This window comes from Callorhinchus milii, unplaced genomic scaffold (genome assembly GCF_018977255.1).
Source record: "Callorhinchus milii isolate IMCB2004 unplaced genomic scaffold, IMCB_Cmil_1.0 Scaffold10, whole genome shotgun sequence".
Taxonomy (NCBI): domain Eukaryota; kingdom Metazoa; phylum Chordata; class Chondrichthyes; order Chimaeriformes; family Callorhinchidae; genus Callorhinchus; species Callorhinchus milii.
The window spans coordinates 1,282,605-1,309,048 of NW_024704751.1; the positions used below are offsets into that span (position 1 = coordinate 1,282,605).

The 26,444-nt window shown below is 42.1% G+C and overlaps 1 protein-coding gene across 3 annotated transcripts; it reads left to right on the top strand.

The window, feature by feature from the left end:
- The first annotated feature begins 257 nt into the window (after positions 1–257).
- LOC103186898 (E3 ubiquitin-protein ligase rififylin) lies at positions 258–25,465 on the top strand. 3 transcript variants are annotated; one of them, XM_007906158.2, is made up of 7 exons: positions 258–277; positions 14,287–14,474; positions 17,065–17,475; positions 19,423–19,488; positions 19,974–20,187; positions 22,168–22,191; positions 23,256–25,465. In XM_007906158.2, exons 2-7 carry the CDS (start codon positions 14,298–14,300, stop codon positions 23,432–23,434), a joined length of 1,071 nt encoding a protein of 356 aa, XP_007904349.1. In that variant the 5' UTR covers positions 258–277; positions 14,287–14,297; the 3' UTR covers positions 23,435–25,465. The 3 variants fall into 3 exon arrangements, with proteins under 3 accessions (XP_007904349.1, XP_007904351.1, XP_007904352.1); XM_007906160.2 differs by lacking the exon at positions 258–277 and adding an exon at positions 3,125–3,262; XM_007906161.2 differs by lacking the exon at positions 258–277 and adding an exon at positions 16,462–16,531 and having other exon boundaries at positions 14,412–14,474.
- The last annotated feature ends 979 nt before the right edge of the window (positions 25,466–26,444 follow it).

The following is a 26,444-nucleotide window of genomic DNA, read 5'->3' on the forward strand; positions in this document are numbered from 1 at the left end:
CGAGCAAAGCGCTGTGTGGGGGGAAAAAAAGTCGGTTGGAAGCCGAGGAGGAGGAGATTTTAGTTCCTCGTTAGTTTTTAAACTCTTTTATATTCTTCTTTTATTCCACACACCTCCCCCCTCCTCCTCTGGAATCACCTTTTGTTCCTCGGCGTCTCGTTATTAACGATATGAGGTAAAAAAAAAGAAAAGCAACGATCAAAAGGGAGTAAACTTTCTCCCCTCCCCCACCCCTTCCTCTTGGAGGAAACAGGAGGAGGAAAGAGAAGCTGTGAAGGTGAGCGAGCTGGTGAAGGTTTGGGGGGGTTGTAGGTTATACCCCCCCCCCCCCCGCGCGCTGCCCACAGCTCCGGGCCGTTGCCGCCAAGTCATATATATCATGTTTTTAAAGAAAAGTTTGGTGCGCGTGTGTGAGATTTCAATTGACCGTCGAATGTAATCGAGTCAAAGTCTGTGCCCAGTGCCTGGCTGGCCAGGCTCCTCTGTTGTTGTTGTTGTGGCCAGGCTCCTGTTGTTGTTGTTGTGGCCAGGCTCCTCTGTTGTTGTTGTTGTGGCCAGGCTCCTCTGTTGTTGTTGTTGTTGTTGTGGCCAGGCTCCTCTGTTGTTGTTGTTGTTGTGGCCAGGCTCCTCTGTTGTTGTTGTTGTTGTTGTGGCCAGGCTCCTGTTGTTGTTGTTGTGGCCAGGCTCCTGTTGTTGTTGTTGTTGTTGTGGCCAGGCTCCTGTTGTTGTTGTTGTTGTTGTGGCCAGGCTCCTCTTGTTGTTGTTGTTGTGGTCAGGCTCCTCTGTTGTTGTTGTTGTGGCCAGGCTCCTCTTGTTGTTGTTGTTGTTGTGGCCAGGCTCCTCTTGTTGTTGTTGTTGTTGTGGCCAGGCTCCTCTGTTGTTGTTGTTGTTGTGGCCAGGCTCCTCTGTTGTTGTTGTTGTTGTGGCCAGGCTCCTCTGTTGTTGTTGTTGTTGTTGTGGCCAGGCTCCTCTGTTGTTGTTGTTGTGGCCAGGCTCCTGTTGTTGTTGTTGTTGTTGTGGCCAGGCTCCTGTTGTTGTTGTTGTTGTTGTTGTGGCCAGGCTCCTGTTGTTGTTGTTGTTGTGGCCAGGCTCCTGTTGTTGTTGTTGTTGTGGCCAGGCTCCTCTGTTGTTGTTGTTGTGGCCAGGCTCCTCTGTTGTTGTTGTTGTTGTGGCCAGGCTCCTCTGTTGTTGTTGTGGCCAGGCTCCTCTGTTGTTGTTGTTGTTGTGGCCAGGCTCCTCTGTTGTTGTTGTTGTTGTGGCCAGGCTCCTCTGTTGTTGTTGTTGTTGTGGCCAGGCTCCTCTGTTGTTGTTGTTGTTGTTGTGGCCAGGCTCCTCTGTTGTTGTTGTTGTTGTTGTGGCCAGGCTCCTCTGTTGTTGTTGTTGTTGTTGTTGTTGTGGCCAGGCTCCTCTGTTGTTGTTGTTGTTGTGGCCAGGCTCCTGTTGTTGTTGTGGCCAGGCTCCTGTTGTTGTTGTTGTGGCCAGGCTCCTGTTGTTGTTGTTGTTGTTGTGGCCAGGCTCCTCTTGTTGTTGTTGTTGTGGCCAGGCTCCTCTGTTGTTGTTGTTGTGGCCAGGCTCCTCTGTTGTTGTTGTTGTGGCCAGGCTCCTCTGTTGTTGTTGTTGTTGTGGCCAGGCTCCTCTGTTGTTGTTGTTGTTGTGGCCAGGCTCCTCTGTTGTTGTTGTTGTTGTGGCCAGGCTCCTCTGTTGTTGTTGTTGTTGTAGCCAGGCTCCTCTGTTGTTGTTGTTGTGGCCAGGCTCCTCTGTTGTTGTTGTTGTGGCCAGGCTCCTGTTGTTGTTGTTGTTGTTGTGGCCAGGCTCCTGTTGTTGTTGTTGTGGTGGCCAGGCTCCTGTTGTTGTTGTTGTTGTGGTGGCCAGGCTCCTGTTGTTGTTGTTGTTGTGGTCAGGCTCCTCTTGTTGTTGTTGTTGTTGTGGCCAGGCTCCTCTTGTTGTTGTTGTTGTGGCCAGGCTCCTCTTGTTGTTGTTGTTGTTGTGGCCAGGCTCCTCTTGTTGTTGTTGTTGTTGTGGCCAGGCTCCTCTTGTTGTTGTTGTTGTGGCCAGGCTCCTCTTGTTGTTGTTGTTGTGGTGGCCAGGCTCCTCTTGTTGTTGTTGTTGTTGTTGTTGTGGCCAGGCTCCTCTTGTTGTTGTTGTTGTTGTTGTGGCCAGGCTCCTCTTGTTGTTGTTGTGGTGGCCAGGCTCCTCTTGTTGTTGTTGTTGTGGTGGCCAGGCTCCTCTTGTTGTTGTTGTTGTGGTGGCCAGGCTCCTCTTGTTGTTGTTGTTGTGGTGGCCAGGCTCCTCTTGTTGTTGTTGTTGTTGTTGTGGCCAGGCTCCTCTGTTGTTGTTGTTGTGGTGGTGGCCAGGCTCCTCTTGTTGTTGTTGTGGTGGCCAGGCCCCTCTTGTTGTTGTTGTGGTGGTGGCCAGGCTCCTCTTGTTGTTGTTGTTGTGGTGGCCAGGCCCCTCTTGTTGTTGTTGTGGTGGTGGCCAGGCTCCTCTTGTTGTTGTTGTGGTGGTGGCCAGGCTCCTCTGTTGTTGTTGTGGTGGTGGCCAGGCTCCTCTTGTTGTTGTTGTTGTTGTGGCCAGGCTCCTCTTCTTGTTGTTGTGGTGGCCAGGCCCCTCTTGTTGTTGTTGTGGTGGTGGCCAGGCTCCTCTGTTGTTGTTGTGGTGGTGGCCAGGCTCCTCTTGTTGTTGTTGTTGTTGTGGCCAGGCTCCTCTTCTTGTTGTTGTTGTGGCCAGGCTCCTCTTGTTGTTGTTGTTGTTGTGGCCAGGCTCCTCTGTTGTTGTTGTTGTTGTTGTGGCCAGGCTCCTCTTGTTGTTGTTGTTGTTGTGGCCAGGCTCCTCTTCTTGTTGTTGTTGTGGCCAGGCTCCTTTGTTGTTGTTGTGGTGGTGGCCAGGCTCCTCTTCTTGTTGTTGTTGTGGCCAGGCTCCTCCTTCAAGATGTGTTGTCACCAAAATGTCAAGAGCATTGTTCCCTTTCCGTAAGTAGTTTTTTAAGAGAGAACTGGACAGGTATCTGGGGAAGACGGGTTTGCAGGGTTGTGGGGAGAAAGCTGGTGATTGGGGTCAGTGAAAGCGACTTGCTCTGTCAAAGAGCCGGCACAGACTCGATGGGCCGAATGGCCTCCTTCTGTGCCATAACATCCTATGAATCTATTAAAAAAGAGCAGCCAGAAACTCGGCAGACACCGGGCATCGATCGATCGTAACAACCGAGAAACGCCGGAGTGTGCTTTCCCCATTTCCTTCTCTTGAAGTGGGTTTTCGTTTACTGGTGAGGGTTTGTTGCTCTCCCTTTCTCTCTCTTTCTCTCTCTCTCACTGTATCTCACTAACTTATCATAAGCCTTGGTGCAAAGACATGACTACGTCTTGTTGCAAATATCACAACTGTTTTGCTGAGATGCAACCGGAATCTCTTGATGTCAAATACAGCGGTAGACAGTTTTGCAATCTTCCAACAAAAACAATTATAATGGTGGCTACTAAATTTCATGTGTTTGAAGCCTGGCTGCCAGTTTTATCGTGAGCGTTATGATTACAATAAAAAAAATCTTGCCTTTATTTTCACGCAAAATATTGGGAGACAGTGTTGTAACCTGTACATAGTCTCTTAATACTCTCTTATGAATTAAAATCTTGTTAATGCTTGCTGTGCTCCCAAATTTGGTGAATATCTAACTTGATTGACTCAATGAGAAGGTGTAATTTGAGACTATCCTCTTTTGGGGGTGGGAGGTGTGAAAGGAGAGGAAAGCAAGTTGCCTTTGGCTTGAACTGACTGGAAAAGGGGAAACTGACCTCTGTCAACTCTGTAGTGGAATCTGCATCACATTCCTGGTCCAGGGGGCTGTTGATAAATGACCAGACCAGAATGTGTGGTCCCTAATGCCTTGACTTCTGCTATTCTCCACGTGTTCTTTGTGCTTAGGGAAAGTGGGCTGTTGTGTTATCTCCCTTTGCTGGTGGGGATGGGGTGGAAAATGCACACTCCATAATTAACAGAGAAAAAATGTTTTTGTCTGTTCCACACATTCATCACCTCAAGGCTCGACTATAAAAACTCCCTCCTTGTCGGCCTCTCCAACTTTTCCCTCCACAGATCATCCAGAACTCTGCAGCTCTTGCCCTCTCTCACACCAGGCTTCTGTGACCCCATCACCTTCGCCCGGCTCCACTGGCTCCCCATCCCTCAGAGGATAGAATTCATAATCTTCATGCTCACTTCCAAGGCCCTCCATGGCCTTGTCCCCTCCCACATCTCTGACCTGCTTACCCCCTATCAACCTGTCCGCTCCCTCCACTCAGCAGGTTCCGCCCGACCCATCCTACCATAGGCAGTTGGGTTTTCAGCCTCTCTTTCCCTACTCTTTGGAACTCCATCCCACAATCCCTTCACCTTGCTCCCTCTTTTGCCTCTTTCAAGGTATGATTCAAGACTCTCCTTTTTGACTGTGCCTTCAGCCGCCCTCCTACTCCCTCGGCCCTCCCTCATCCCAACCCTGCCCCCCACGCTCATGTTCTGCATCCTTGACTGTTCAGTGCCTTGGGATGTACTCCTGACATGAACGGCACTTTACAAATGTGTGGTGGTGGTGGTGGTGTTGTTGTAGTGGTGGTAGTAACAGGAACTAGAGAGACCATTAGGCACAGATTTCATCCTTTTTTAGTCTCCAGGCTGGTCACTTGTTTGGGCTGGTACATGTGGAGTTGGAATGAGTGCAATACAATTAGAAGGTGGCAAGCATGGCAGAATTCATATAAATCCAATAATTTTCAGTGGTTTTAGTCAAGGAAGTGATAGGTGACAGAAAATCATGTAAAATTGGTTTCAGTGATTCATTGTATTCCCTCCTTCAGCTAAGTTCTCTGCATTTATTGGTTAATCAGTGCAAGTTTTTTTAAAATGAAAGAGATGAATGTAAGCACTTTGTACAACAGATATTGTATCTATATGACATACAGAATATATTTTGAGATTTGGGAAGAATACTTCTGTTACCTCACTTTCCAAGTTACTACTTCAGATTGCATTTAACCTTTGATGTTGGAATATATTTACTTTGCACTATGAAATGTTACAGCATTGCAGGTATTTAAGGTTGAATTGCTGACCTACTGTGTAATGTCTACCTGAAACTAGTTTAATACAATGTGCCAAAGTTCCTGAGAAGTTTCCATTATAGCTAGCAGTTGGAACACATTATTTTGAACTGTCATATAATAATCCTTGCATTTGATATAGCGCTTTTCACGTTGGGAGGATGTCCCAAAGCGCTTCACAACACACTGTAAAGTGAATTGACTGTATATTTGTGGGCGAACGCGGCAGCCAATTGTGCACAGCAATGTCCCACAAACAGTCGTAGATTGAAAATGACCAATTTTATTATTGTTTGGTTTTGGAGGGATTATTATTAGACTCTGTGTGGAGTAAGGAAACTTGCCCAAGGTTTCGCCCTCTGCCTGGAATTGAACTCAGGCCTCTCACTTGCAAAGCGAGTGTTCTACCCACTGAGCTACAGGACTCCACATATAGAGTAACATGACACTCAAATAACACTTGCCACAAAGAATTAAGCAGAAAGCTAAGTTCTTTAAAATAGAAAAGTATGTATGACCTGTTTGTATTCAGTTCACCTTGAATGTGCGTTAGGTCAAATCCTAAATCAAAGTGCCCAGTGAGATGATGATTGATATACCCGTCACCAGCATATTGCTCAATTGACTAATCTTCGACATTAGCCTGAAAACGTAATATTTCCCGTTCCAGTTTTCCCTATTGAAATAAAATTAAAAAATATAATAGGCTATTTTTATCATGTGGTTAAACCAGTTATCTGTGTACTTTTGCTACTACTATTCTAACTATGTTATCAACATTCATTTGTAGTCCTCTTGACTGACAAGTGAAGACGAAACATGTAATGTGGGCATTGTCACTACACATCACTGTACACTGGGGTGTGAGAGAGGAGAGAGTACACTGGGGTGTGAGAGAGGAGAGAGAGACGGCTTTAATTTTGCTTTATTTTGATAGAACCAAATTGCATTACAGAGGTTTTTAAACAGCATATGGTGGAACTTTTTAATTTGCAGGGAGTATATTCCATCCTTGTTGATAAATTACTGATGTATTGAAGTATGGTTTTACATAACTGCAAATGAACTCTTAACCCTAATTGTGACACACGTTGGAAGCTGCATTATAAGAAAGGCTGAAATGCATATTGTGAGTTCTTTAATACTGCCCAACTTGGCCTAAAGATTAATAAAAAAAATGCTTTTTCAAACTTGAAATAAGGGTTAGAGCAAACAATGAATTCTCTACAGTTACAGTCTACATTTATTGTTGTAACATTCGTTTCATTTGTGGTGAGGATAAGGTTGATGATTTTGTAACAGGATAACCAGAGCCATACTTGATATGAGCTCTAAAATAAACCTTCAATAAAATAATGAAAAGATACAAGATTTTGAACTCTAGCTGAATTTTGTTTACTATGGTGGTTTTCCAGTTTCCCATGTGTGCTTTTTAAGATGATTTGTTATTTGGAAGGTAGAGAAAATTCAGAGTGATAGAAATGCATGTTTTACAAACCGAATGAAAGGATATTTGCGTGGGAAATGGAATCTACAATTCCAATGCATTCGTGAGCAGCAATGTGACTGCTGATTTTACTAAAACTGGACTTTCTTCAATTTAAAAGTGATTTATTTGTTAAGATAATGTATGACTGGAACGCAATATGACTCAAGATTATGAACTGGGGGAAGTGGGGCAACTGTAGCAGGTTTCAGTAGGAGAGCATCTGGACAACAGTGATCACAACATCATTAGGTTTAGAGTACTTATAGAAAGGGACAACGAGCAATCAAAGGTGAAGATACTCAACTGGAGGAGGGCTAATTTTAATAAGTTAAAAGGGACCTAGCCTAGAAAAACCAAAAGTTGTTCGGATCTGGAATGCATAGCCTGAAAGGGCGGTGGAAGCCGATTCGATAACATCTTTTAAGAGAAAAGTAGATAATTATTTGGGGAGGACAGGTTTGCAGGGCTATGGGGAGAGCGCGGGGGAGTGGGATTGAATTGGAAGCTCTTTTCAAAGAGCCGGCACAGACACGATGGGCCGAATGGCCTCTTTCTGTGCTGTATAATTCTATGATTCTATCTCTTCTGTTCTGCTTAACATTATTGTGCAACAAATCCACGTTGTTGTCAGTGTGTGAAAAGGGTAAGGATTAGGTTTTGTGTTCCTTTTAGATCGTATGTCTGAAAACTACAAACAGTTCAGTTCATGGCTCCAGTAAATTATATTTGTAAGTTTGTTGAGTTTTTGAAGTAGGTTTTCAGAAAAGGGCTTGAACTAATTGCTATTCTACCTAATCAATAGCTCTAACTGAGGAGTTTCCCATAGAAATGATCATAAGCCAGCAAAAGTTTAAATAAATAAGTTATAGTGAGGCTGGAAAACTACCAACAGAAAAATCATCATCATGATCTCTTGAATCAAGGTTGCCAGTGTTTATTAGTCAGGGGAAAGTTGTAGGGTTTCCCAGACGCATGCATTTACTAGGTTTGTTAAAAAAAATCTTGGGAACCACCATGAAGATGTGGTGTGTCGGTTATTACCACAATTACCAACAGCCTTGTTTTGTGTTTGATACAAGAAGGAGGAATGTAGAATTTGAGGGAAAAACTGAGGGCAATTCCTGAAGCTTTGGTGTGGGTTAATACTGGATCTTCTTGGAGAAGTGAGGGAATGTTGTTCTGGAGTAAGAGAATGCACGTTAAGTGCATTCTTATTAAGTTAACACCTGGGTTCAATTCCAGGCAGGGCGAAACCTGCCCACAAATATATGGTCAATTCATTTTACAGTATATTCTGTGAAGCGCTTTGAGACGTCTAGAAGACATGAACAGTACCATATCAAATGCAAGGATTATTATTATAATAAGTAAAATATTGTAAGTTTTCAGTGACTTATGTATGTATATATAATGGATTCTTTTTGGGTGCACAGATTCCTCAGGTGATGTCTCTGACTGACTTGTGGCCTTAAAATTCAACCAATTATGAGTCAAAATTGTTTGCACTGTTGTTCTGTTGGTGTATCTAATACTAAGTGCTTCAGGGAAATCTGTTAATATAATCAAAGTGGAAGATGCAACACAAGATTTTTCAGCACAAAGCAGAAGCTAAGTTTTTCAGTAAACTGATTTTTTTTAAAAAAAATTAATTTGTGTTGACAAGGGTTCTGGTAAGATGTTAACTTTTCAGCTGTTGTAGAGATATGAAAAGAAATTAGTTTAGGATTCATGTCCAGCAAGTTCGAATTTAATGATAGTAATCCTTGCATTTGATATAGCGCCTTATCACGGCTTTGAGAAGGTTCATAGCACAACATTGTCACACTAACAGCTGGGGTTTGAGTGACCAAATTATTATTTTTTTTTGGAAGGGATTATTACCTCTGGAAAAGCGATCTGCCAACCGACTAACACTATGAACCCTGTAGAATATAACCCTGGACTGGAAACTACTGGAGTAGTTTGTGGAGTCCTGTAGCTCAGTGGTTAGAGCACTCGCTTTTGCAAGCGAGAGACCCGAGTTTAATTCCAGGCAGGGCGAAACCTTGGGCAAGTTTCCTTACTCCACACAGAGCCTAATAATCCCTCCAAAAACAATAATAAATTGGTCATTTTCAATCTACGACTGTTTGTGGGAAATTGCTGTGCGCAATTGGCTGCCGCGTTCGCCCACAAATATACAGTCAATTCACTTTACAGTGTGTTCTGTGAAGCGCTTTGGGATGTCCTCCCGACGTGAAAAGCGCTATATCAAATGCAAGGATTATTATTATTATTACTGATAAGGGAATAAGATGAGTTTCCAAAAGAGAAAATCAATTAAAATAAAACCTAGATTAGAGATGTATGTTTTCAAACCCATGGTTAAAATTAGAGGGTAAAGCTGTTTAAAACCTCAATTTCTGGGGAACTTCTGCTATCTGCAACTTCTGAAGTAATATTTTATTATTACCTGTTGGGGTGAGGAGTGGGTGGGATTAGGGCTTGGAATTGAAGATAAAATTTAATACTCTACCTGCTACAAATTACCCACTTTAAATTTGGTCCTGACTAACGTACTTTGTTGTGGTATGTAGTGAGAAAGTTATTCCAGCCTTGTTTGGTTATTGGTTTGTTTTTAGGGAAATCTTTCCTCCCTCTCTTAAAAAGCAGTAAAAAGAATTTGGCTGAGTTGTGACTGAAAGAGTCTATTTCCATTTAAAGCAGTTCATTTTCAGTGACCTTTAAATTCTAGATTAGTTACTCTGATCCTAGTTTCCAGTTTTAAAATTCCAATTTACAGAACACAAACGTAGAAAATAGCTATGAAGAAATGCGACTGGTAATAAGTGGTGCAAACATGGGGTGACAAATTCAAATTCCAAGTTGAATTTTTGCCCATCTGAGAAACTGTATCTATCTAATTGCCACCCATCATGATACCTGGGTTGGGATAAGGAAGTCAGTTGAATCACAAAAAGTTGTATTCTAAACAAAATAGCTTGATTAGTATTAAATGTGATCTAAAGTATAAAATTAGAAGTGTGAACAACAAGTTTGTTTAGTTACTTTGTTTGGATTCAATTTAATCATGTTACCTTTAATGTTATCATTGTGTCCCCACTTTCTGGGTTACCTTTCAAGGGAAGAGTCATTCCTTGTCTATTTTGTCATTCCCTTTATTATTTCACACACCGCAATCAGATCACCTCTTAACTCCTGCAAGTGCTCCTAGTGTAATAATCTTAATAAAAAATAAAAGTTACAAATGCTGGTAGATATAATCTACTATTATTATATTAGGTTAAAATCCAACATAAACTCGAGCTCTGCAAATAAATTTGGTAATCCGAATGCTATAAAAATCCAACTGACATTTCAAACTGGTTCAGCTACATTTTGTTGGGATTTACGTATTGGATGTGGCCTATTGTCTTCAAGTCCCTTTTAGCTGACATTTGTTTTTTTTTAAAAGACACATTTTTATTATTTCAAAGCACTGTCTCGCGGATCTCCCTGTGTCATACCCCTCCCTGTGTCATATTCATCCCTGGCCAAATGTTGTACGGGCATGATGTGAGAGCAGGTGCTGTGTACGAGCATCTCAGGTGATTGTTTTTGCGTTTCATTGTCTCTGAGGACCACCTGGCCTCTGCTTTTTCATTGTTGCCCAGCAAAAATTGATCACTCACTGTTTCCTATTACTGCATTGAGCAACACATTGAGGCTCATGCCAATGTCATCCAAAACTGTGTTTACAGTGAGTAACCAGGTCTGCAATCACATAGGTTCTTTGTGACTTTGTTCCTCCCTTCCTGAAAGAGCCATTGGAATTCAGATTCAACAAGGGTAATTATTTTGTACAAGTGAATTGAAAACGATTCTGCATTACCAAATATTGAGTGGTTCAAGTGCATTTTATCTGCTGGATGACAGATAATAAAGTGGAAATAATAATAATCCTTGCATTTGATATAGCGCCTTATCATGTCTTCGACACGTCTCAAAGCGCTTCACAGAATATACTGTGAAGTGAATTGATTGTATATTTTGTGGGCGAGTTTTTAATTAAAGAAAGAATTGTGCAACTGACTCTTCAACAGCATTAAAAATGGTCCAATGGACAATCCAAGATCTTTTAACAGGCCATTTTGAGTGAAGGCTAAATCAATTCACAATGCCTGCCTTTCACTGATATCCTGGTAAAACCACCTCCTTGACGAGTCCCTTTTTACTTACTCTGTTTTTACTGCAAGTTGTCATGAAACATGCAATGTAAGCTAGAAGGTAAAATTGTGATTATGGTGCAGCTATGCAATATGTCTCATATCTTATGAGACATTGAATAGCAAATTGTCAGATGGTCTTTATACAGACCCAAGTGGACCCATAGGCTTTCTAGACTACAATACCATCATTTTGGTTACAAATCTAAAGAGAATAAGAAGGGATTGAGTCATAATACAGTTATTGAATCAATTACCAAATGAGCATTTTGCCCACAAATATACAGTCAATTCACTTTACAGTCTATTCTGTGAAGCGCTTTGAGACATCTAGAAGACATGAAAAGTGCTATATCAAATGCAAGGATTATTATTATGATAAACCAAATGAATGATTTATTTTAGTTAAGAAGCTGCTGAGGCTATGTTTAATGATCTAGATGTGATGATCTTAAAATGATTTTTATAGATGTGTATAAGAAATGGGATAGAGAAGATAAACTTGGAATGGGATAAGAGGCGACAGATTCAGGTTTGTGAAGAGCAATTTTAGAACAGGCACCACACAGAATTTCTTGATCTTGAAACTGAGACTAATCAACAGCAGGAAGAGTTCTCCAAGAAAGGTGTTTGAGGCCTGGACTCAAACCACTTGATGTTCATTTCCATAGCTTGTATGGTGAATATACATGATCTTGAAAGCTTGTGTACTTTCTTGTAATCTGATGCTGCAACTTTATTGCAGAACTGTTCCTGTAGTAGCAGCTGTCTTGCATTCCTGTGGAAATAATCTGTTTTTCAGGGCAGTTCCAATAGCAGTTGGATCTACTTTGAAAGAACTGCATAGAGACAAATCTTTGAAAGTTGCAAGTTATTTTCCTGGGGATTTTCAATGGAGGCTAGCAGTAATATATGAGCCCTTATCAATAAACCAGCAATGTAAAGCAGCAAATATGCTAAATATCCAGTAGTTGGTTCTCATAAATGTACCAAACTACTGTATGCTGTGTATTTACATGCAGCATGTTTAAGATCTTATTAAGCTAATAGATCACTGTTATCTGATATCCGAAATGGCTAGAACAGCAGACCAACCAGATGGTCATTTAGCCTTTAAGGATAGTTGAAGCCTACACGTCCTGGTAAGTTAACGTTTTAAAGTTGATTCTTCTAATTTTGGACAAACCTGCTTATCAAGGTCTCCGTCACTGACTTCATTTCTTAAATATCCAACTTAAGTTTCAGCCAGGGTAGGAAAGTCTTCTAAAGTCTCAATCCGCAACTGTTTGTGAGACACTGCTGTGCGCAATTGGATGCCACGTTTCACCCACAAAATATACCGTTAATTCACTTTACAATGAAGCGCTTTGAGACATCTCAAAGACGTGATAAGGCATTATATTAAAAAAAAGCAAGGATTATTATTATTGGTCTTCTAGCAGAAACCTTTGTGTTTATATTATGCACGATTTCCCTTAAAAATAATCTTACTGAACTAAGTGCATGTGTTTTATCTGTGGTTCTCTTTGTATATTAAACAGAACTTGAATCCAGATAAATTTAGGCTTTTGCAGAACTTTGTGTAATCAACGGTTAGTTCTGTGATGTGTTCGACAAGTGTAGTCTGTCCATAAAAGTGTTTCTGGGTTTGCTTTTAGATATTCTGAATGATGTACACAAGTTAAAATTGTAACCAGAAGTGTAATTAGTACCCAGAATAATGATCTGGTTTAGCAGACCATGTCCAGCATAGTGATCTGCTTCACTAGAAACAGGGCAGGAGAATTCATTTTACGACAATGGCTTGTTCTCTTGATTTGCTGCAGTCCAGACTATGAACTTGCTGTCTCATCCAACTTTTAAACTTCCAACTGCTTGATCTTGTGGCTTCTATTGATTATTGCCATTTTTCCCAGGTCAGTTTTAATTAAATATTGCACAAATTGGACTCCGTAATCAATCTTTTTTCTTGTAATTGAATAGACTAGAACATGAGAAATTTTACTTAGATGTCTCCATTGTAGACCATTTCTCATTTGAAAAGCATCAATATGGATACAGATCTGTTGACTTGACTCTAATGCAGTATTCTGATCACTTACTTTCTGAATTGTAACGGCTCATTTTGGTGGCATTCTGTCCCTTTTCATTCTGTCCCTTTTCCCCCTTGCTCATTGGCTTTAGTAAGATCTGTTGCCGAAATAGAATGCTAGTAACACTTGAATGCATTAATGTAAGGTGAGTATTTGTACGAGCAGAATAATTAACAGGTAATGTTTGTTTTAGGCTCCGTATTGGGTAGAGGAACAGGTATATTACAAGGTGTCTGAGTTAAATACTTATTTATCTCTGATATTGTTTAAGTAAACGTCTGTGGACGGGATGGGGGATGGAGAGTGAAGAGGGGTGTACCAGTTTACTGCTAATAAAGATACACATTTCAGTGCAGTAATTGTTTTCTAAAAATGCCCTATCAAGCATCAAAATTGAACCTGCAGTATCTTGCGCCTCCTTGTATTCTTTTTATGCGGTGCGGATCACTGACTGTCCAGTGCCTTGGAATGTCCTCCTGACGTGAAAGATGCTATGCAAATGTAATTTGTTGTTCTTGTTGTTTTGTACCACTGTTAACACTAGAGGAGTTACTCTGTGGCTTATCCATGCTTCTTTAGATTCATTTTTACCAGTGCTAAGAACCCTTGTCTCCCACATCTGCAATTTGATGTCATGTTGCTTGGAGAACAGTGGAAGTGTAACACAATGCCAGGTGGCAGATAATTAATCAAAGGGTGTAAGTGAGGAGACAATTAATCACTTATAGATATGTGCTAAAAGGTGCTGTAAAAAAATGTACAACATGCTGCAGTTCTTTTTACCATCGGGTTTGCATGGATAGACCAGGATATTTTGTTCAGCTGCCAGTATAATTTCTCTTACAAGTGAGCTGGCAGGACAGAGAGTTATTTTCCAACATTAGAAACCCATACACAGTCCAGTGCTCCTTATAAACTTTTGATAAGTAGACTTGGTTCAAGTTGTACTCTACTTGGAATGAAACCAAATGGTGTGAAATCTCCTCCAAGTGGTCTGACCCTAGTGGATTTTGAACTGATGCCAGTTTGGGTGCGGTTACATCACTCATCTTATATCGTTGTAACATGGAACCTGCTTTGCTGTGAAGCTAGGTGAACAGTAATGGTACTATAAGACACACCTTTGCATATGCTTCTATTTGTAGGTGGAGGCGAACACCATGCTCACTGATGCAATTCAGTTTCAACTGAACTGTTAACTGAAGTAGAATATTTTTTTCCCCACTAGATCTGACAGTAAGTTGCACCAGATAACTACTGTATGTAGAATAATTTGAGGATCAACCCCTCAAGTGTTGTAGTTTAAGTTAGAAGCAAATGTGCCCTCACAAAAAGTGTGGAAAATGTTTATTAAAAATGTTTACTTTTGTCTAATCATGTATCAACAAATCCATGTTTCCCTCTTGCAGACAGCATCACAATGTTGGCCTCCTGCTGTAACTGGTTCTGTGTGGATAACCAGACCATGGAGGAACCTGAACACAATTCTAGAAGGCAGGCATACACCAACGCAGGCTACAATTCTTACCCATCTCCATCTGGAGTTGAACACACCTGCAGAGCTTGTGGTGCTAGATTTGAAAATGCATCAAGAAAGGTAAGGTCACACACTGCTCAAGGCAAGAATGTAATTGAACTGATCTTGTTTTAGTTCAAGATATTTAAAAGGCCCATTTAATCTGATCCTCCAGAATAACAAAGCTACTGTCTTCCTTCCCATTACAATGTGGAGTTGTTTTTAAATGAGTCCAGTTTCTAGCCTTTTAAACCCTACCTGGTAATCTGTTCCTGTTCCCCCTGTTGATTCCCCTCCGGGCAAAAAATACTCTAGCATTCTGTCCATTGACCATCTTCTTTCTATCCTGTCGCTAGGGAGATCTTTTCACTCAAATGTAGACCACATCTCAGATGACCTCACTCTTGAGAGCTCCAAATGGATAAATCTATTCATTGCATTCAGTAACGGCAATCCTATAATCTTTAAAAAGCCTTACGCTACATCTTTATTTGGAAGTAAATGCAAGCATTTTGTTCCGGTATCTAGAAATCTTGGGTAAATGTCCTTATACCTTCTATAATATTTCTTTTAATACTGCATCAAACCACAAAAGCCATACAAATTGTGTTGCCAAACTGTCAGCTTTCCACAAAGAACTGTGTGGTAATTCTTTGGGTTCACGCCCACCAATCCCGTGTTTCTTCCAAAGAGTACAAGTCCTTCGTCCTATGACCCAACTTCTATAGTTGTTCCAGTCTAGCATTCTGAATTATCCTTACAACAACTCTTTCATCTTTTAAACTAGTTAAGTCACGGGACACAGACACACGCACAAATCTTGTGACATGAGGTGCTTCTGTTTTTTAAAGAAGTGATTGCAGAATTGCATTAGTTTTAAGAGTCGAAGAGTAGGGTCTCGATGGAGGCAAGGGAGGGGGCGAGGCGGAGGGACTGGCATGGGGTTCCAGAGGGTAGGGGCAGAGAGGCTGAATGCCCGCTCACCAATTGTGGGACGGGTGTGGCGGGGGAACGTGAAGCAGGCCGGAGCCCATTGAGTGGAGGGAGCGATTGGTTGGTAGGGGGTTAAGAGGTCACAGAGGTAAGGGAGACCACTTAACCACCTACCAACCATCAATCCACTTTACAATATATCCGCAACGACACGATAAGGCACTATATTAAATGCAAGTATTATTATTATCCAGACCTTGGTATGATCAAAGAATGAACTAAGTGGAGCTTGTCTGAATTTAATTGGGAACCCCATGAACAAGACTAGAGTGACTTTTCGGTTTCCCAGCTAAATTAGTTTTATGCTGATCTAGGAACTGGGCTGAGGACTGGCCCATCTGTTTCATTGAGAATGGTTATAATTTTCATTGAGAATGGTTATAATAATGGTTATAAAGAAGACTTCATCCTATTAATCTGATCTGGGTTAGAAATCCAAGTCCTAAAGAATTTTTGAAACTTGTTGTTCCATCGAGTCCCTTCCCACCCCCCCACCACCCTTATTCTTTTAGCAGAAACAATGGATAGATTAGCTCAATGGTATTACAATGGAAATAAATAGATTGTGGTTTTTAGAGATCATATTTGTCGATCATCTTGCATACAATTTCCCAAGGCAGTTGTTTTCTTTTATGAAGAGTAATATTTCTGTATAAAGTTGAACCACCATACAAAAAGATGTAAAAGTGGTGCAGGTCATTTATTTAATTAAAACAGAAGTCGTTGGGAACACTCAGCAGGTCAGGCAGCATCTATGGAGAGAGGAAAATGACTTAAGGTTTCAGGTCGATGAACTTTTTGTTCCCAGCGACTTCTGTTTTTATTTCAGATTTCCTGCAGCATTTTGCCTTCCATTTATTTAACTGCCCATTTAAAAACTATGGTAGTGCAAATGACCAGTTGACAATAATGCTGCACGAGCCTTATTTTCAATCATGAAGGTTTAGAAGATTGAAGGATATTCCTGGAAGTAGCTACAGATTATATCTCAAATAATTCCTAATCCTGTCTTTTTTCCAACTTTTTCCCTTTGCCTTTTTATTTTTGTTTTTCTGCCTTTTGTTATATATGTAAGGCTGAACAGCTAACCTAGTATGTACTTCCGAGAATCAACTGAGAACTTCTGTGAAAAAGCCAAGCTAAAGGTAATGTTGCTTATCACAGTTAACTAAAGGCGGCTGTTACTACATACGCACCTCTCTCTCTCTATTTTTCTTTGTCTCTCTCTGTCTCCCACAAGTTTCCATTACTGCATTTTCTTTGAAAGTCTTCCATCGACTGTTGAAGCAATCATCAAAACCCATAGTCTTGTTTTCAAAGTGGGAGTTGCCACAGTGAATCACATTCCCATTTTCGTGAGCCCTCAGGTTAAACTTCTAAATCAACTCAAATTTATTTAAGCATGCCTAGTACAGACTTAATAATGCAAAATATGCTGGCTCAACTAAATTACACCAGGTTCATTCAAACTAAGCTATATCTGTACAGTATGTATAATATAGATAGGAATTGTGAAGTTAATGTAAAATTAAGATTCCTTTAAAACTTGAAAGGCTATACACAAATGTAATTTTGTATTGTATCTTTAAAGTAACAAAACAAGCAGAAGTGGTATTAATGTATGACTAAGCATTGAATGATATATATTAACACTATTAATGTTGCTTCCACCTTGCAGCATGTATGTGTAGACTGTAAGAAGAATTTCTGTACCACCTGCTCTGTTCAGCCTGAGAACAGCCCGAAAATGTGCCACACATGCCAGAGATTCCGTGCCACAGACTTCCAGAGAGACGAGCTAATGAAACTTAAAGTTAAAGATTTACGAGACTACCTCCAATTACATGAAATTTCAATGGAAATGTGCAGAGAGAAGGCGGATCTCGTGGAACTGGTCCTAGGTCAACAACCCCAGTCTGCTCCAAACAGTCATGTGCACTTTCCCATTTATAGGGTGAATATATCTGAACAGCATTCTTTTATACCAACTGCACACGCAGGGACAGCAGCATCTACCTCACACGTGGCTCCACCACCGTATGCAGCATCTCTCGCGAGTCAGCCTGAGCAGCCTGTGGACATAAACCAGGTAATGTAAGAGTTGTAAATCTGTGAAAATGCACTATATATATATAATATACACACATACATATAGACAGACGTGAAAAGCAGATTTTTCAAAAGTAGTGATTGTTGTCATGTATATATTTCTGGTTATGAGTTGCAAGAAAGTACAACAACAAATTACATTCGTATAGGGCTTTCAACAACAACAACAAGATTCCATTTATAGAGTGCCTTTCACGTCGGGAGGATGTGAAAAGTCTCAATGGCTACGTAAAAATAATTTGTAAATTGAAATAGCTTGTGAACCATGTCATAGTACAAACTATATTACAACAACAACAACAACAAGATTCCATTTATAAAGCGCCTTTCACGTCAGGAGGACGTCCCAAGGCGCTGCACAGTTGGGTCATGACCCGAGCAGGGGGGAAATGGTCAGGGTGAGGGGAGGGAAGGGAGGGAGCGAGGAGGGGGGAAATGGTCAGGGTGAGGGGAGGGAAGGGAGGGAGCGAGGAGGGGAAGAGAGTCGAGAGGGGAGCTGAAGGCTCGGTCAAAGAGAAAGGTTTTGAGACCGGCCTTGAAGGAGGAAAGGGAGGAAGCGGCGAAGGCACTGGGGGATGGAGTTCCAGAGCCTGGGGGCTGAGAGGCTGAAGGCCCGACCACCGATGGTAGGGCGGTTGGGGCGGGGGACGTGGAGCAGACCGGAGCCAGAGGAACGGAGGGTACGGGCAGGTAGGTAGGGGGATAGTAGGTTGGAGAGGTAGGAGGGAGCAAGGCCGTGAATGGCCTTGTAGGTGAGGATGAGGATCTTGAAATCAATCCTCTGGGGGATGGGGAGCCAGTGGAGGCGAGCGAGGGTGGGAGTGATGTGGTCCCGAAGCCTGGTGCGGGACAGTACACGAGCTGCAGAGTTCTGAATGACCTGCAGCTTGTGGAGGGAGGTGGCGGGAAGGCCGGCGAGGAGAGAGTTCCCATAGTCCAGCCTTGAGGTGACAAAGGCGTGAACCAGGGTTTCAGCAGCGTGAGGGGTGAGGTAATGCCGTAGTCTGGCGATGTTCCGGAGGTGATGGAAGGCGGTGCCAGTTGTGGTGCGGATGTGAGGGAGAAAGGACAGCTCAGGGTCGAACAAAACGCCGAGGTTCCTGACTGGCTTTGAGAGGTGGAGAGTGCAGCCTTGGATGCTGATGGTGTCAGCGCCTGAGGTGCGGAGGCGCTGACGTGAGCCAATCAGGAGGGCCTCGGTTTTTCGCACGTTGAGCTGAAGAAAGTTGTCTCTCGTCCAGGACTCGATGTCGGACAGGCAGCTGTCAGGACATCGGTGGTCGTGGAGTTGAGAGTAGAGGAGGAAAGGTAGAGTTGGGTGTCATCCGCATACATGTGGAAGTTAACTCCATGTCTGCGGATGATGTCACCGAGGGGGAGCATATAGAGGGTGAAGAGGAGGGGACCGAGGACAGAGCCCTGAGGGACACCACATGAGACAGTGCGGGGGGTGGAGGAGAAGCCATTCGTCGAGACAAAGTGAAGACGGTGAGAAAGGTACGACCTAAACCATTCAAGGACAGTGCCTTGAAGGTTGAGGTGGGAGGACAAGCGGTGGAGTAGGATAGCGTGGTCGACCGTATCGAATGCTGCCGATAGGTCGAGGAGGACGAGGAGACAGAGGGAGCCCTGGTCACAGATGGTCAGGATATCATTGGTGACCTTGACCAGGGCAGTTTCTGTGCTATGGGCAGCACGGAAACCTGACTGAAGGGGTTCATTACAATAAAAACTGCTCAAACCATTAGTCTAGTTTAATTTACTTTAATTCTATTAACAACTAATTCCCTTATTTGTTTGTATAATCCTTTCGTAATAGTCATAAACTTCAATTTTTATATAAGACCCTTTGTTTTCCATTTTGCTGATTTCGTTATATTATATAGTCATGCGTTTGTAGATTCAGTTTTCTTGTCTGCGTACACAGGTCAATACAGAAGTGGCTGGAGAAAGTCACAATGAGCCTGCAGCACAAATAGAAGATGAGACCGAGGTGTGTTGCTTATCCTTGTTTCGTTGGGGTTGCAAATGATGCAAATGTTTATATGATGCGCTTAACTCTGGGGTGAGCAGGAGTTTTGGGGATCCTGTAGCCCAGTGGTTAGAGCACTCACCTCGCAAGCGAGAGGACCTGGGTTCGATTCCCCGGTAGGATGAAACATTGGGCAAGTTTCCTTATTCCACATGCCTCTGTTTACCAGCAGTAAGTAGGAGCCCGGTTGTTAGTCAATTGGCGGGTCGCTTTTCCGGGGGTAATAATCCCTTCAAAAAAAAAAGAAAAAAATTGGTCACTTCATGACTGTTTGTGTGACTCTGCTGTGCAGGCTGCTGCTTTTGACCCTCAAAATACAATCAATTCACTTTACAATATATTCTGTAAAGAGCTTTAAGACATCTCGAAGATGTGATAAGGCGCTATATCAAAATGCAAGGATTATTATAATCCTAACTTGGGAATTCTGATTCCGTTTCCCACAGTCCATCGATTCAGAGGAAGTTCTTGTTCCAGGCCGTCACCGAGCCTCACTTTCTGACCTGACGTGTGTAGAAGATATAGAAACACTCACCGTGCGCCAACTCAAAGAGATTCTAGCACGAAATTTTGTAAATTACAAAGGCTGCTGTGAAAAATGGGAGTTAATGGAGAGAGTGACCCGGCTTTACAGAGAACAGAAGAACCTTCAAAACCTGGGTAAGAGAGGATTGCAGTCTCTTGGTGACATCATCTGCAGACATGGGGTCAACTTCCACATGTATGTGGATGACACCCAACTCTACCCCTCTGCCTCCACCTTCAACTCCAGGACCCACTGCTGTCCTGACAGAATGTCTGTCAGACATCAAGTCCTGAATGATTTCTTCAGTTGAACGTCAACAAGACCGGGGCTCTCCTGATTGGCTCCCGTCAGTGCCTCCACACCTCAGGCACTGACAGCATCACCATCCATGGTTGCACACTCCACCTTGCTAAGCCAGTCCGGAACCTCGGCGTCTTTTTTGACCCTCAACTATCCTTTCTACCCCACATCTGTGCCATGACACGCTCTGCCTTCCCCCACCTCAGCGACGTCACCCGGCTCCACCACTCTCACATCGCAGGCCACCGAAACCCTCATACACGCCTTCATAACATCGAGGCTCGACTATGCAAACTCATTGCTTGTCGGCCTCCCCAACTCCTCCCTCCACAGGCTGCAGATCATCCAGAATTCTGCAGCCCGTGTCCTCTCCCGCACTAGGCTCCATGACCCTATCACCCCCATCCTTGCCCAACTCCACTGGCTTCCAATCACACAGCGGATACAGTTCAAGATTCTGGTCTTCACCTTCAAAGACCTCCACGGTCTTGCTCCCCCCCCCACCTCTGCGACCTCCTAACCCTCTACATCTTGTTTGCTCCCTCCACTCAGCATCCTAGGTAGGGTAGTAAATAGTGAGGAGGACGTAACCAACTGCAAGCAGACATACACAGAATGGTGGAATGGGCTGACATGTGGCAGATGGATTTCAATGTGTGAGGTGATACACTTAGTAGGAAAAATGATAGTAGGCAATATAGACTTGGGAGCTCAATCTTAAAGGAGGTGAACGTACAGAGAGATCTGGGTGTTCATCATTAAAGGTAGCGGAGCAGGTAGATACGGCAGTAAAAAAGGCATTTGGTGTACTGAGCTTTATTAGTAGGGGCATAGAGTATAAGAGTAGGGGTTATGGTTAATCTATACAAAACACTGGTTAGGCCTCAGCTGGAGTACTGTGTCCAGTTCTGGGCACCTTACTTCAGGAAGGACATTAAGGCACTGGAAAGGGTGCAGAGTAGATTCACGAGAATGATACCAGGAATGGGGAACCTTAGCTATGAGGACAGTGGAGAAATTAGGACTTTTCTCATTAGAGCAGCGAAGGTTACGCGGGGACTTGATAGAGGTCTTCAAGATCATGAAAGGTTTCGACAGGTGAGATAAGGAAAAGCTGTTTCCGCTGGTAGGTGTGTCTGTGACCCGTGGTCACAGTCTGAAGATATCTACCAAAAGAAGCAGAGGGGAGGTTAGAAGAAATGTTTTCACTCAGCGAGTTGTTGGAATTTGGAATGATCTGCTGAAAGGGCAGTGAAGTCCGATTCAATAACAGCTTTTAAGAGAGAACTGGATAGGTATCTGGAGAAGACGGGTTTGCAGGGTTATGGGGAGAAAGCTGGTGATTTGGGTTAGTGTAAGTGACGCTCTGTCAACGAGCTGCACAGACTCGATGGGCCGAATGGCCTCCTTCTGTGCCATAACATTCTATGAATCTATGAATCCTCCGACCTGCTTCAAGTCCCCCTCCTCGCTCACCCCACTATTTCCACCTTCCGATCCGCCACTCCCACCCTCTGGAACTCCATCCCGCAGTCCCTCCGTCTTGCCCCCTCCCTTGCCACCTTCAAGACCCATCTCAAGACCTTTCTCTTCGACCGTGCTTTCGATCTCCCTGCTTTCCAACCCCTGCCCTCCACCCTCCCCCACCCCTACCCCCAGCTCGTGTCCATAACTCTGTCTATCCAGCGCCTTGGGATGTCCTCCCAACGTGAAAGGCACTTTACAAATGTAATTTTGTTGTTCTTGTAGGGTGTGAGGTAACTCAGTTCTTATTCAATGTGTTGGATATACTAACTTTTATTTATTTTCTTCAGTTGCTGAATCTGGAACACAGCGTGGTAGGTATCATTTTACTTTCAAAGAATACAATTAAAAATGGTCAATTTTTAAAAGAGACACATTTGTGTATTACGCCAACAAAATATACAGTCAATTTACTTTACAGTATATTCTGTGAAGCGCTTTGAGAACTCTCGAGGAATGATAAGGCTCTATATCAAATGCAAGGATTATTATTATTGTTACAATATCAAGCAGAGTTGTCATTTTCTTGCAAGAGGTGAATGATATCCAGATATTTTGCTGCAGTGTTTTTGAACTTTTAGTTTGTATTCCATAATTCCCTGGTTGCAAAAATGTGTGCTGCTGCGAGGCAGTCCTTCACCTATGTGGTTCCACTTCATAATGCTAATATTTGCTCTCTTTTAGAATCTCTCTCTGTCTTCCGATTAATGTTTCCACACACAAATATTTGGTTGTTTAGAACCCAAATGCTACAGCTCACCTGATGCAGTTTGTTATCTGGCCCTTATCCGCTTCATCTGCTTGCCCTTACCTCCTTACTTTTGGCAATTTAGCCCCAGTTTGGACTGTAAATCCATTTCCACTGTTTGCATTCCCTTTTCAGGAACCATAGACAATTCCCTCCCTTTCTTGAGTTGACTCTTGCTCAGTTGAACTCACCATCTCTTCCAGGAAATTTGACCTTACTCTGAGTTCATGAAAAGCATTATTTAAAAAGCAATAACTTCAGCAAGGAAACTACTTGGACTTTACATTGATGCAAATGATCACATGGACTAAATAAAGCCCAGTCCAAAATACAAGTCACGACTATAGTCCAGTAATATTTTTCTTTTTTTTTACAAATCCAGAGTAAATGTTTTATTTTGATTTGGATTGCACATAGTCCCAAAGGTCAGCAATGCTGTCCTCTTTGTCTTCAGTTTGAAAAGGAAATGATGTTCTATAAGAGTGGCTTTTACACTGAGTGGACATTATATAACTTTCTGCTTGATTGAGATCTGGACGGAATGATCGTTCACTGTAGCAATTACAAAAATGTTGCATTGTTAATCGTGAAGACACTTTTCATTAACTATCTTTCCTCTTTGTCATTCAGGGACTGAATCTTCAGGTGTGGATCAAAATATCTGCAAAATATGCATGGACTCTCCCATTGATTGTGTACTGCTGGAGTGTGGCCATATGGTCACGTGCACAAAGTGTGGCAAGAGGATGAGTGAGTGCCCCATCTGCAGGCAGTTCGTAATACGGGCTGTGCACGTCTTCAGATCTTGAGTAAATTAATTTACAATCTTAACTCTGGAGATGTGCATTTCCATCACTTGACCCCCACCCTGATGAAACCAGTACAATCTGTTCATCCATATCCACAACTTAAAGTTGACACATACCACCCCCTCAACTGAAAATACTATTTGATTGTACAGGAACATTTGCACAGCTATTTGCCACTGTGTCTTAAGAGATGGCTTGGTACAACAATCTGCAACTGTCCAATGGCTACATTTGGATGGGAATGAATGAGGGAACCAAAATTCCGGGGAAAGGAGAGTACAAAAAAAACCAAATAAGAGAGTTTCACCCCCCAAAAATTGCTTGTCTAATGCCGATCTGCAGAGCAACCTCATGGTTGACTGCATTAGCATTCCTGAATGTTGGAGGGGGATGAGAAAACATTTTGTTGTTTTTCCATAAATTTGAAATGCTGTTTCTATTCAGGGAATTGTACATTTTAGAAAGTGATTGTATCTAATAGCTTAAGCACTAAGAATCTTACCAATCAGATTAACTAGTCACTTTAGAAATTTAGGACCGCAATCTGTTTTAAAAGAGCAATATTGTACTTTTTTGGTCAATAAGTATGCAAAGGTTATCAGTGGGAAATGAGCATCAACAACAAAATGGAAACAGAGAAGTAACTGCATTGATGAACGACTGGAAGCTATTTCAATTGTTGCTAGATCAAGATAATAATTTTCATATCATGCAGAAAGATTTTGAAATGTCTGGTTCCACTATCTTATACTTAATCCAGTAAATGAAATCTAAGGAGAAAATTAAATGTTAATCATCTATCATGTAACTTAAAAGTGCTGGTTTTGTCGAAAGTGCATTTAACCTCCATAAGGTCAGACCAATCCTTGCTTAGGAATTCTGCAGTGTGTACATAAAGCAAATGTATACCTGTAAGCTTGGGTTGAAAAAATGCACTGTCCCACTTTAGTTGTATGCGTAAATTGCATACATATGTAGAACTCTTTGGATAAGCATAGTAGTGGGTTTTCACAAGCGTCAAGACACCTGATTGACCCTAAACATTTTTTTNCATTATCCAAAACCTTCAGTTTAACCTGCTGGGCAGAATTCTGTGTGGTTCCATATTGTTTATACTGAACTGTCCACACTGTCCATCAGAATTGGCTTGTTTTTATGTTAAGATCAGTAGGAATGCACAATAAAAAAGTGAATAAATCAGTTTCAATTTTTAAATGGTTTTAATTTAACCTATTTATGTTTCCCATCATAAATGTGGTCTACAGTGCAATAATTACATGTAAATGTTTACAAAGTTATTAATCAGGTTAAAGGTCAAACAGTACCATTATCCATTCTGTTGAATCATTGACTGTTCTCCCAAGGTTGAATGAGTGTTTGCCTTTTTCTTCTCTGTTCCATTTGCTGTTCTGGTACAGGTATGTTGCTGCTGAGCAGTCCTGCACCTATGTGGTTCCACTTCAAAATAATTTGCTCTCTTTTACAATCACTCTCTGTCTTCTGATCAGTGTTTCCACACGCAAATATTTAGTTGGTTAGAACCTGATGCAATTTGTTAATTGGTCCTTATCCACTTTACCTGCTTGCCCTTACCTCCTTACTTCTTTCGGCAATTTAGCCCCAGTTTTGACTGTAAATCTATTTCCACTATTTGCACTCACTTTTCTGGAACCATAGACAATTCCCTACCCCTTTCTTGAGTTGACTCTTGCTCAGTTGAACTCTCCATCTCTTCCAGGAAATTTGACTTGACTGTGAGTTCATGACCTAAATGAAAAGCATTATTTAAAAAGCAATAACTTCAGCAAGAAAACTACTTGGAATTTACATTGATACGAATAAATACATGGACTAAATAAAGCCCAGTCAAAAATACATCTCACATTGACTATAGTCCATTAATTTTTTTTACAAATCCGGAGTAAATGTTTTATTTTGATGTGGATTGCACATAGTCCCATAGGTTCAGCAATGCTGTCCTCTTTGTCTTCAATATGAAAATGAAATAATGTTCTATAACAACAACAACAACAACAAGATTCCATTTATAAAGCGCCTTTCACGTCAGGAGGACGTCCCAAGGCGCTGCACAGTTGGGTCATGACCCGAGCAGGGGGGAAATGGTCAGGGTGAGGGGAGGGGAGGGAGGGAGAGAGGAGGGGGGAAATGGTCAGGGTGAGGGGAGGGAAGGGAGGGAGAGAGGAGGGGGGAAATGGTCAGGGTGAGGGGAGGGAAGGGAGGGAGCGAGGAGGGGGAAGAGAGTCGAGCGTGGCTTTCCACACCGAGTGGGCATTATATATGTTTCTGCATGATTAAGATCTGGACGGAATGAATGTTCACTGTAGCAATTCTGATTATCTGAATGATTGCATATTATGCATAAAAGTCAACGACTTTCCTTTTATGGTGTTAAATCATGCTTGATAGTGGTTGGGTTGAGCTACTGGTTATTGGATTCAACATCTAAAAAAGTGATGGCTATAGCTCATGACCGTTTTGTAAAGGCAGATGATGTACTGATGTATTTTGCCACCAAGTTTTAAACTAATTTGTGTTCGTAAGAACCTCATTCTGGATGAACAGCCATTGCTACAGTGGGGAATATTCCTTTAGTCTCAGTTGAACTGTGTAAAGTAGGATGAACTGTTTTTGTGTTTGAAAATTTACTTGAAGCGTGTAATATCTGATGTCAACATTCGCTCTGCATTTTTTGACCTACTTTTTTAAAAAGTGTATCATGCTTTGCGCTATCTTGTCAGAAAGTGGCCTGAACACACACCATCCTAGAGAGTGGGTTATGCAGAAAGTTTCTTTTTGATTTATTATTCACCACAAATGAGCTGTCTGTCATCCCATATTATGGACTTGATGCTTCTGAAGAGGTCCTTCGTTTCCCCTAGTTAGCCCATCATTTCTAATTCCTAAACTATAATAGGCTCCAATTTGTGGTATTGTTTAACAGGGAATCTGAATCACACCCGTAGGGTTTCCTTCCTGTATCCAAGATTGC

What these genes read in the sequence shown, in the direction of transcription:
- LOC103186898 (XM_007906158.2), top strand. Translation starts at nt 14,298, where the DNA reads ATGTTGGCCTCCTGCTGTAACTGGTTCTGTGTGGATAACCAGACCATG. An exon ending in AGCCTGTGGACATAAACCAG is followed by an intron (nt 17,476 to 19,422) that starts GTAATGTAAGAG and finishes CTGCGTACACAG; the next exon opens with GTCAATACAGAAGTGGCTGG. An exon ending in TGAATCTGGAACACAGCGTG is followed by an intron (nt 22,192 to 23,255) that starts GTAGGTATCATT and finishes TTTGTCATTCAG; the next exon opens with GGACTGAATCTTCAGGTGTG.